The sequence below is a fragment of the Aulonocara stuartgranti genome, assembly GCF_965226115.1.
Source record: "Aulonocara stuartgranti genome assembly, chromosome: 13".
NCBI lineage: Eukaryota > Metazoa > Chordata > Actinopteri > Cichliformes > Cichlidae > Aulonocara > Aulonocara stuartgranti.
The window spans coordinates 22,384,756-22,396,212 of NC_138949.1; the positions used below are offsets into that span (position 1 = coordinate 22,384,756).

An 11,457-nucleotide genomic window follows, 5' to 3' on the forward strand; every position below is an offset into this window, starting at 1 on the left:
TGTGGTATGTCTTCTTGTTTTTGTTTCGTTTTTTGTTTGTTTTGTTTTCAAGAACAAAAATCAACCACTGTCCTTTTATTACAGGATGATGACAGTTGACATAATGAACAAAAACACATATTGTCTTTTGATGATGCCTTTATTCATGTAATGCAAGAAAAGGACAAAAAAAGAAAGGGTGGATAATATTCAGTGTTAGAGTGAAGGTGTGAAGAAGAGGGAGAGAAGTGGAGAAGATTTAAGTTTCTTTCTGCTCATCATTTGCATCTTCCTTTTTCTCAGGGTCTAGAAATAAAAAAAAAAGTAAGTAATAGTCAGATACTTTGTTCACTTTTTGTTCTTCTAGCACAAGAATTCAAAACAAAGTACAAAGTCGCACTTACCTAAAAGGTGAATGGGACCCACAACCAGAGTTTCACTCTCATGTTCAGACCCCACGTCTCTGGCCACTCGTTTGGTGCATCCGCGGCGGCAGCGGGAGTTGTAGTCGGAGGCTGGACATATTAGGACCTTGCACTGGAGGTACACGTCTTCTGTGGCCCGCAAGAACTGGAAGGCCTTAAAAGTGAAACGAGCAAACGGGCTGGTGCCAGTAGTGTAGGCATAGTAGGTGTTATCTATTGGACAACTGAGAATGATAAAGAAAGAGATGTTACTGGAAAATACACGCATTACTGGTTTGTTTTTTGCTTACAAAAAGAGACCATTATTTAGATAAAGTGGTGGAACAATTAATTTATTATAAAATAATGTCCTTTTATGAGATCATTGTATCTTTTAAATTGTATCTGTGAAATCCTAATGTTTAAAGTAACCATAGCTGGAGTATAAGCTACAGATATCTCAAAAGTATACTAAATTATAGTGCTTATTAAATATTGTACTTTTTTCAGTTATTTTCACTGGGAGTTTTAGTATTTACAACACAAATCCCTTTGTTCTTATTGTGGACAAAAACCAGTGTAGTTAGCGAATTAAACTGACCCGTGGAGGGCACTCATTATCTTACCCATTGCGAACCAAGTAGTAGGGTCTTGACTGGAAATCAAAGGCTGATGGTGATGCTATACAGGTGTCAATAAAGAGGACCAGACTGCTGTCACCTCTCCTCATATCGATTTCAATATACAAGTTCTGGTTTAGTGTTATCTCATATGGAAATTGAGTCACCTGAGCGTGAAAGAAAATTATCAGCATCATATAACTATAACGATAGGAGTTTTCTCTCTAGTCAAACCTTCACTGCCCAAACACACCTGATAGTAGAAGCTGCTGGATTGGTAGAAAACCATGCTGGTATTGTATCTGCCTGTGCCCGTTATGGTGGTGTTCTCTAGTTCACGGACCTCGTATAAAATCTGAGATACCGAGTCTTCCTCCATTCGGCAGTTGACGTTTAGCTTAAAGTTAGACTGGCGTGTGATCTCGCCGTAGTTGGACAAGTTGTAGGCACGAAGACTGTTTGTGTACACAATTTTGCCATTCTCAAACTGTTCAGGGAAGAAGATCAGTTGTTTTGAAAATTATAAAATACTGCTGTTAATGGGGGTTTTTTTTTGTTGTTTTTAGAAAGTTTTGGGGTTCCTACCTCTCTTGTGTTGCCACAAGTGTTGAGAGGAAAACTGAAGACCACATTGTAATAGGAAATCTGGGGTCTGCAGTGTGGGTCGTTCAGGTACAGGCTGTGACCATCATAACCCAAACTGTTCAAGTAAGACTTCTCAATCACGATGTTCATGTTGTCTGAGGAGCAGTCCACTCGACCTGACAGCATGTTGTTAACAAGATTGGTACAGCAGCTTGAATTTTTTTCAGGGTTTGTCAGTCCTACATTTTGGTTCTTATTGAATTATTATTCAGCCACTTTTTACAGTATGAAAAATGGTACAGATATGCATGATGTTTTAAAAAAGAAAAACGATATAATCAAAGAAGCAGAGGCCAAAATAGCCCGACTTTTACTTCCTAATAAGCGTACCTGAGCTTGGTGTCAAAGAGCTCGTGAACTCGGCGTTGAAACCTCGACCAACCATAGAACCGTCAGTCCGGAAGACCACAGTCATATAGTTGGAAGTGGAGAAGAAAGTGCTCAGACTGTTGTTGCAGACTTTGCCCAAAAATGGTGAATAAACATATGGCCCATCATAGATTTCAATGTAGTCGCAGGAACAGCAGTTTTCCAGCCTGTGTTTTTTTTTAAACACAATAAAAGCCATAAATTAGAAATTAGCTTAAAAGTTGAAACATAGATCTAGATTTTAAAAAAAGAAGATCTGCATGTAACTTCTGTCTTCACATGATTGATCCATCTGTGCCTCACATAACAATGCTGCTCATTTTTCTATTTACTTACTGTAGGAATGTGAATTGCAGGAAGATTCTTTGGTCGTATGCAGCTCTTAGTTGCCACATGCAGTAGGCATTGTCATGATAGTAGCTGGGATAGTTAGGGCTAGAGAAGGTGCCAGAGCCAAACAGATTGCCTCCACATGACCCTGTTGAATGTTAATAAAATAGCAAAAAGTGTCACTGCAATGACCAAAACTGCTCCAGACTAATTCTGCACATCGAGGACCCTACCTGTTGGCTCCCTAGTTGAGACTAAGCAGTAGGCTGTTTAAAGGGAGAAATGAAGGTTTTAGATACTTTCTTTTTAAGTAATATTGCAATAAATGTATGTTGAGATTGCTTGACCAGATACCCACAGTAGTAGTCGTAACAACAGTTTCCATAGTATTCACATGAGCTTGAGCAGGAACAGCTTCCCATGTAACTGCCACAGTTGTATCGACATGAGGGTTGAGCTGAGGGACACAGAAATCATTTCAGTAAGCTTTCTCGCCAGAGGCATTAACAGTTTCTGGTTTTACTCGAGGTCACTGAGGTTTTCGTACCTGTGGTAAAGTCAGGAGACTGGCAGTAATCTAGAAGAAGTGAAGAAAATAATTACAACATTAGATCAAGTTACTTACTGTCAGGAATTTACTTATTTTATGGGCATCATCGTAAGTTGATTTAAATAATACAGCAAATACAGTGAATTTTATAGCCATACACTATACTGTTGAGCAGGAACTGTGATCACCATTTGCAGTGACGTTCTCGTCTGAGCTTTACTTACAGTAGTAGTCATTGCAGCAATTTCCATAGTATTCACAAGAGCTTGAGCAGGAGCAGTTTCCGATGTTCCAGCCACAGTTGTATTGACATGAAGGCTGTTCTGTGGGGAGTAAAAGTGTGTTTGAATAATTGGTGTGTTTAATTTTTTTTTTGTCATTCAGTCTGTTGAGAGATTGTCATACCTGTAACAGGCATGGTAGTGGGCATGTCAGTAGTCCATTGGCAGTATGCTACATGACAGAGGAAAGAAAATATTTTGACTTTTTGCCAGTTTAACCTTTTCTTACTTATTTAATGTGCTTGTTTAACAAACCGCTTATTCACATTATGTTAATATGAGCACTAATGAATTCGATGGGCTGAACACTTACAGTAGTAGTCATAACAGCAATTTCCATAGTATTCACAAGAGCTTGAGCAGGAGCAGCTTCCCATGCTCCAGCCACAGTTGTATCGACACGAAGGCTGAGCTAGAAAACACATGGGGACATAAGACTACAGGCAAATCATTAAATATCAAACTATTGATTTTTTTAAAAATTAAGTAAGGGTTTGCACCTGTAACATCAGGCCACGTAGTGGTTGATGAGCAGTAATCTATTTGACAGAAAGAAGAAAAGGTTTTCTAAATAAAACATAGTATTTAAATAATTGGGGATTATTGTGGATGTGGGAATTAGATACATAATTCCCACACTCTCCAAAAAATATAACAAAAATTGTTGCTTTGCAGTCTGATGGGGGCAGCTTTAAAATTACAAACACTAATTTTCCCTCCAGCCTGGAGTGCCATTTATTTATCTGGATTGTTCAGTTTTGGAGACGTCCGCTGTGCAGATGTCTCCCTTCTCTTATACAGTATATAATGGAACTAAATGGTAATTGTGTTGTGGTGTGTAAAGCACTAAAATATTTTTGAAAACTCAGCAGGAATGTCTCTGTTCAGAAATCAGGACCAGGTTTGTCAAAGAAATATTGTAAAACCTTGTTTTGAGCAGTTTCATGCAGGGACTTTCTTTTCCCCAACATGTCAAAAGGAGCCTGTTGAGGTGATTCTGATCTGGTTTGGATCACTCCTAGTTGCCTATCTTCAGAGGTGTTCTGGGCACGCTGAACTTGGAGGAGACCCCAGGGAATGTGTTGCAAAGATTACATTTCTAATAAGGCCTGGATTCAGGATCCCCCAGGAGGAATTGGAAATTGAGGCTGGGGAGAAGGATGTCTGGAATATCTTGCATTAGCTTGTTGCCACTGCAACCCAAGTTCAGATGAGCACAAACAAGTAAGCAGTTGGTTGTTGTTGTTGTTGTTGGGTTTTTTTGTTTGTTTGTTTGTCTTCTACCAAATTGCAACTACCAAGTATATCATTCTGCAGAAGGAAAAGCAGATCTACCAGGATGCACACACAGACACAAGCAAGTATGGGTCAGTGGATAAAGCTGCTCATAACAAGGTTTGTGCATTATGACCCATTATGCAAGGGTCATAATTTCTGAAAAGAGACATTACGGCTGATCTTTTCCTTTTTTTTTAAACTATGTTTATTACTCGTTTATTTGTCTTTCTTAGCATGACAAGGGAGTTTCATTATATTCAAAACATGACAGACATATCTCCAAAACTGAGCAACCAAAACAATCTAGATGCATACAGTATATCCCACTGAAGGCCAAAGAAAATTGTCTCTTTAAACACAAAGTCACAATGTCATGTGTCATTTTCAGAAAACCATTACACTGGAATCTGACAGACTGTTTGCTCCTGCAAGAGATGGCTGCAGAGACGGTTAACAACGTTGATCTGTAAGACTTGCCACTTACCATAGTAGTCATAGCAACAGTCACCATTGTATTGACAAGAGCTTCTGCATGAACAGCTTCCCAGGTGCATGCCACAGTTGTAACGACATGATGGCTGATCTTGAAAACAGAGAGAGATACAGTATTTAAAAAAATCTATGAGATGGCTTTTACTGAGCTGCTGCTTTAAAAATGTTTCCCCATACAGACTTTTATACCTGTGACTGGATCTCCTGTGCTTGGGCAGTAAGCTGAAACAAAGGAGCAAACCATACAGATTAAAACTCAACAGTTTATCTTTGGCTCCCCCCCACCCCACCCCTTTGTTTTTGAATAAACGTGACTGTTTAATAGGCTGGGTAAGTGTGAGACCGTTGGAAGTGTGGCAGCACACCTGTAGTGCAAGAAAAAATTATTTTCATTGTAAAGTGTGATCATAGTGAGCAGGGCCTCCTTCTGCTGAGCTTTGAAGGACAGAATACTTACAGTAGTAGTCATGACAACAGTTGCCGTAGTATTCACAAGAGCTAGTACAGGAACAGCTTCCCAGGTGTGAGCCACAGTTGTAAAGACATGAGTACAGATCTGGAAGACAACATTTACTTTATAGCTTTTAATCTAATTTTTTTTTAAACAGCATCTTTACTTAATTCTTTTTATTTACCTGTTGTTGCATCTGTTTCTGGCATATCTGTTACTGTTGTGGATCCGCAGTGATCTGTGGGATAAAGATTTTAAGATCTAGTTTCTTTTATGTTTGTGTGTATCATAACAGGCACGTTGGGTCAGGAAAGAAGAAAAAGAAACATACTCTGATCATGCTGTTTTCAAATATTTGGGTACTATATTTTCTTATTCATGAATTATTTATCGTATTTTGTTTGTATACCTCGTTCCACAAAATAAAGTACAAGTTGCGCAAATTGTCATTAAATACAGGCCCTGAATAAATGCGTTTTGGCACTTTTCAGCATTGCTTACCTTCGTAGTCATAACAACAGTCCCCTCTGTATACACAGCTCGAAGAGCAAGAGCAATATCCAACCTGGTAACCACAGTTGTGAATGCAGGAACCTCCAGCTTCAAGGAGGATAGACAAAAAAGACAAAAAAAATTCCCATTAATTAAAATCTCAAGATTATGATTTTTACTTCTTTTTTGCTTGTTTGTTTTCTTTCACTGACAATAAAATCCACAAATAAACTGTAGACATGGTACCTAACTTTATTTATAAAGGTATCATAACAGGTGTGACTTACACACAACTCTGTAAGAAGCATGAAATCCTGTGTTTCTTACACTGCCATCACTCCTGAAGCGCACAGTCAAATAATAACTGGTGGAATAGAAAGTGTTGTTTTTGGTGTTGTTACATGTCTTTCCCAGAAGCCGGTTTCCAGTACTGGAGCCATCATAGACGTAAACATCATCATATCCACACTCAGTGCTGTGATTAACACAAACCAAGAACACAACTTTGAATTAAAAGTCACCATAATACAACCAAAGTAAAGAGTGATCACACTCATCCTAGGTATGGAAAAATACTTGCTTACTTTACATCTGACAGCTCCAGCTGAATAATTTGATTGCCTGGTCTGATGTACCATATACAGTCAGAATTGTCTGGGTACAGGTTTGGATAGTTGGGGCTGTAAAAACTGCCACTGCTGCCATACAGGTAACCACCACATCCTGAAATAACACAGAGTCATTAAAAAAATCTATTAAATAAATGTTAAAAAGCTAATCAATTAACAATAAGTTTTGTTTAACATTTTAGTTGTTTGAATGTATAAGATTGTAACTGCTACAGCATAAACAGATATCCAGAACTATAATATTATTTATAAACTTTATATGCATGTGTCATATATATAAATTCTAAAGAAAACAAATTGGCCCAGAATCATGAATGTATTGCACAATTTGCATTTGTTGCATCAGCAACGGGTGCATTGAAAAAAAAATTGTATGTAGGTGTTGTCTCATTACCTTTAGCAGTAAGTGGCTCTTAGCTGTTTAGCTAGCTGCTCTGACACAGGGAAATCTAGCTGTTAGCCGTAATGTTCGGGTTTCTAAAGCACTTCATAAAAGAGACCAGTGTGGAGGAGAACCTGTTTGAGTCAGGTGACAGGTGGTTCACTGGATCTACTAGCTGGAGTCAGAATCAGCCGATGCTATCAGTGGTTTTTATTCAATAAAATAATCTTTCTCTTCCCAAGTACATCCAACCAGTTTACAACAAAAGAGATTTTTAGCTGGTTCTGTTATTAGTTAGCTATATGAACTAATGTAAGTCAGTTGATTGCAACCAACCAACTCAGGTTCTGTACTGAAAAAGATGGCGCTAAACATGTTTTAAAAACTTTAACTTGTAGCACTTATTTCTTAATTCCAGCTACATTGTTACATTTATGTCAGTTTGTGTAAATTAACTGTTTCAGTGTGTAAATTAGCCTTTATACATTTAGCTTTCATGTCCATTTTAAAAAATCTCTCTAATACTCTGTTTTGTTCATGACTGTTATTTGATGTAAACTGTTGACCACAGCGATTAAATGAACAATATTAAGACAGACAAAGACAGTACCATATCTTTCCTTTTACCTGAATAACCTGGTGTAGTTTCCCAATAATCTCCTGAAGTTTCCCAATAATCTGCTGTAGTCCACCAATAACGAGCAGCGTCGCCACGATCTACACCTGATGGATAATGACATAAAGATAACATCAATTTCAGACTACAAATGCAGCACCGACAAGCCATCAACTTGCAAATGTTGTTGAAAATATCAAATGACAAAATAACAAATTTGCTTGAAAATCCAAAAAGAAAAAAAGCATGATAAGAAACGAATGGAAAGTACCTTGCACCTGATGTGTGATGAGCACACCACAAAGGAACAAGAGAGTCCACATGTTTGTATTCGTTCACCTTCCAATTTGTCAGAGGTACTGAGCATTGCAGCTTATATACTCAGCAGCCGACTCAGACACTTTGTTTTAGCACCTACAAAATTACTGATATCACCAAATGTTTAGTGAGATTACCCATTAATCCTTTCCATGAGAACCACACACTTGTTTAATTATAATAAAAGGTGTGCAAATATTTTTCAGTCTAGTTTTAGGATATGTTTTAATGTATTTGCTTAAGATATACATGAGAGTTTCAGGAACTTGATAATAAAGCTGAGTTTTTTTCTAATATCAACTTCAATAACATCAGTGTTTGCTGAATAACTGTTATAAAGGTGTAACTATTTTCAAATTTGGATTCTAGGGAAGGAGCTGAGTAAATCTGGAGGGGTTTTCACTGAGAATTTTAAAATGAATTGAAAAATGAGAATTTTAAACAGGGTTTAAGAGATTAAAGTTAAATTGCATTTTTTTTTTTTTTTTTTGGTTCTTTTGCCATCAGAATTCTTGTCTAAAGGCAAAGAAAGATGCCCAACAAATTTACTTTACCAAATGGACCATCCTGGCCTTGCCATATTGGTCTATTTGATTCACCTTTGTTGTTATTGTTGTTGTTTTATTTTATTTTCACTTACTACACATGGGATAGACATGACTGGGGGAAAGAAAAGGGAGAAAGAAAGAGGTAGGGAAAAAAACAGCAGGGAAGAGGAACAGTGATAAAGGGCAAAAAACAAAAACTAACAAAACAAACAGACAAAAAATACACAGGGAGTGCAGAATTATTAGGCAAGTTGTATTTTTGAGGAATAATTTTATTATTGAACAACAACCATGTTCTCAATGAACCCAAAAAACTCATTAATATCAAAGCTGAATGTTTTTGGAAGTAGTTTTTAGTTTGTTTTTAGTTTTAGCTATTTTAGGGGGATATCTGTGTGTGCAGGTGACTATTACTGTGCATAATTATTAGGCAACTTAACAAAAGACAAATATATACCCATTACAATTATTTATTTTTAGCAGTGAAACCAATATAACATCTCCACATTCACAAATATACATTTCTGACATTCAAAAACAAAACAAAAACAAATCAGCGACCAATATAGCCACCTTTCTTTGCAAGGACACTCAAAAGCCTGCCATCCATGGATTCTGTCAGTGTTTTGATCTGTTCACCATCAACATTGCGTGCAGCAGCAACCACAGCCTCCCAGACACTGTTCAGAGAGGTGTACTGTTTTCCCTCCTTGTAAATCTCACATTTGATGATGGACCACAGGTTCTCAATGGGGTTCAGATCAGGTGAACAAGGAGGCCATGTCATTAGTTTTTCTTCTTTTATACCCTTTCTTGCCAGCCACGCTGTGGAGTACTTGGACGCGTGTGATGGAGCATTGTCCTGCATGAAAATCATGTTTTTCTTGAAGGATGCAGACTTCTTCCTGTACCACTGCTTGAAGAAGATGTCTTCCAGAAACTGGCAGTAGGACTGGGAGTTGAGCTTGACTCCATCCTCAACCCGAAAAGGCCTCACAAGCTCATCTTTGATGATAGCAGCCCAAACCAGTACTCCACCTCCACCTTGCTGGCGTCTGAGTCGGACTGGAGCTCTCTGACCTTTACCAATCCAGCCACGGGCCCATCCATCAGCTTGTGTATCTTGTTCAGTGGTGGTCGTCTTTCAGCCTTTCTTACCTTGGCCATGTCTCTGAGTATTGCACACCTTGTGCTTTTGGGCACTCCAGTGATGTTGCAGCTCTGAAATATGGCCAAACTGGTGGCAAGTGGCATCTTGGCAGCTGCACGCTTGACTTTTCTCAGTTCATGGGCAGTTATTTTGCGCCTTGGCTTTTCCACACGCTTCTTGCGACCCTGTTGACTATTTTGAATGAAACGCTTGATTGTTCGATGATCACGCTTCAGAAGCTTTGCAATTTTGAGACTGCTGCATCCCTCTGCAAGATATCTCACTATTTTTGACTTTTCTGTGCCTGTCAAGTCCTTCTTTTGACCCATTTTGCCAAAGGAAAGGACGTTGCCTAATAATTATGCACACCTGACATAGGGTGTTGATGTCATTAGACGACACCCCTTCACATTACAGAGATGCACATCACCTAATATGCTTAATTGGTAGGAGGGCCTGAGATGACCCTAGAGAGGTGGCGTCTGATACCCGACCTGACATATAGACACAAACAAACAGGCGCACACAGATACAAACATCCATTCCCACCCTCATGCTCTCATATGCAAATAGTCAGCACTCATCCAACGTGGAGACAGACATAAATAGACACTGCACATCGCAATCACACTCCCCAAGCGTACTCTATAGCCCAGGTCTGGGTACCCTTGCCCCTAGAGGGGGAAACTGCACCCAGACCCAGGTGGTGTTACCCTCTTCCCTGAGGTGGAGAGAAGCAGACTGCCCTGACCAGTATTGGTCAAGTTACTTGAAAAAAGTAATCAGTAACTAATTACTGATTACTTCCCCCAAAAAGTAATCCCGTTACTTTACTGATTACTTATTTTCAAAAGTAATTAATTACTTAGTTACTTAGTTACTTTTTAAAAACACGATTTACAACCTGAAGAGGTGATAAAGCGATAGAGCTTTAAGATAAGATAGAACTTTATTAATCCCTCGGGTGGGTTCCTCTGGGAAATTCGATTTTATCTTTCAGCCCAATTCTACTTTTTCTGCATAATCCATCATACAAAATGTAATCAAATGGAAAAGTCTCTTTTTAAAACTTGTTTTATCAGTTTTAATCTTTTAACTTTATGCATCAAGCAAAAATTTAATTATATGCAACATTCTCTGACTTGAATAAATTAGTTTAACATTTAAACCTATTTTCTACACATTCCAGCACATAAAATAAAATATTTTTTGTGTTTACACTCACTCTTTCAAATAGATGCAAGTAAAACACAGCAGAAAATAAATAAAGTCAAAGACTAAACGGTCCTTTTGCTCTATTTTCACCTGTAAAGCAGGACTGCGGTAGGCGGAGGTTTACCTTGGTGCAGGTGTGCCGCGGTCAGTTGCGCATTACGTCGTTGCGCACTCGGTGCTTGCTTGGAAGTTTAGGGGGTTTTTTTCGCTGTAAAAAGAAGTTTTCTTCCCACGCACAGCGGACACTAATGTTTTTGTCACTTTTTATGGAATCAAACTCAAAGTAAGGTCAGTACTTCCATGCTTTAAACGCTGCACGCTCATACTCTCTCCCACAATCGATATGTGATCCATTGTTGATCTGCACACAGCTGTTGTCACTAACGGCGCACTCGCTTACGTCACTGTCGTGAGACGTTCTTGCAAAAAAATCATGGTTTTAGTAACGCAGTAACGCAGCGTTCCTACGGGAAGTAACGGTAATCTAATTACCGTTTTTGCAATAGTAATCCCTTACTTTACTCGTTACTTGGAAAAAGTAATCAGATTACAGTAACGTGTTACAAGTAACGCGTTACTGCCCATCTCTGGCCCTGACTCCGCAGCAGCAGGGAGGCCCCACATTCCAGAACCCAATCGGACGGCCAACTCCTCCTCCCAGCCCCCCGCCCCAACAGGCAACAGAGAACGGGGGGGGGGGGGGGGGGT

At 38.8% G+C, this 11,457-nt stretch overlaps 1 protein-coding gene across 2 annotated transcripts; it reads right to left on the minus strand.

Moving 5' to 3' along the window:
- Nucleotides 1-93: 93 nt before the first annotated feature.
- LOC309720285 (scavenger receptor cysteine-rich domain-containing protein DMBT1-like) lies at nucleotides 94-7,870 on the minus strand. 2 transcript variants are annotated; one of them, XM_082557041.1, is made up of 23 exons: nucleotides 7,790-7,870; nucleotides 7,530-7,625; nucleotides 6,476-6,614; nucleotides 6,179-6,366; nucleotides 5,901-5,999; nucleotides 5,584-5,637; nucleotides 5,406-5,504; nucleotides 5,138-5,170; nucleotides 4,941-5,039; nucleotides 3,679-3,717; nucleotides 3,492-3,590; nucleotides 3,303-3,350; nucleotides 3,122-3,220; nucleotides 2,895-2,924; nucleotides 2,706-2,804; nucleotides 2,581-2,613; nucleotides 2,354-2,495; nucleotides 1,979-2,184; nucleotides 1,589-1,764; nucleotides 1,257-1,490; nucleotides 1,010-1,170; nucleotides 384-628; nucleotides 94-285 (listed from the first exon to the last, which is right to left on the minus strand). In XM_082557041.1, the coding sequence occupies exons 1-23, from the start codon at nucleotides 7,839-7,841 to the stop codon at nucleotides 239-241; spliced, it is 2,517 nt and encodes an 838-aa protein (XP_082413167.1). In that variant the 5' UTR covers nucleotides 7,842-7,870; the 3' UTR covers nucleotides 94-238. The 2 variants fall into 2 exon arrangements, with proteins under 2 accessions (XP_082413167.1, XP_082413168.1); XM_082557042.1 differs by lacking the exon at nucleotides 3,679-3,717.
- Nucleotides 7,871-11,457: the final 3,587 nt, after the last annotated feature.

Excerpts from the sequence above, each read along its gene's own strand:
- LOC309720285 (XM_082557041.1), bottom strand. The coding sequence starts at position 7,841 with ATGTGGACTCTCTTGTTCCTTTGTGGTGTGCTCATCACACATCAGGTG. Across the intron at positions 6,367-6,475 it reads CTGGAGCTGTCAGATGTAAA|CACTGAGTGTGGATATGATG; the intron begins GTAAGCAAGTAT and ends TGTTAATCACAG. Across the intron at positions 2,805-2,894 it reads GTCTCCTGACTTTACCACAG|CTCAACCCTCATGTCGATAC; the intron begins GTACGAAAACCT and ends TGTGTCCCTCAG.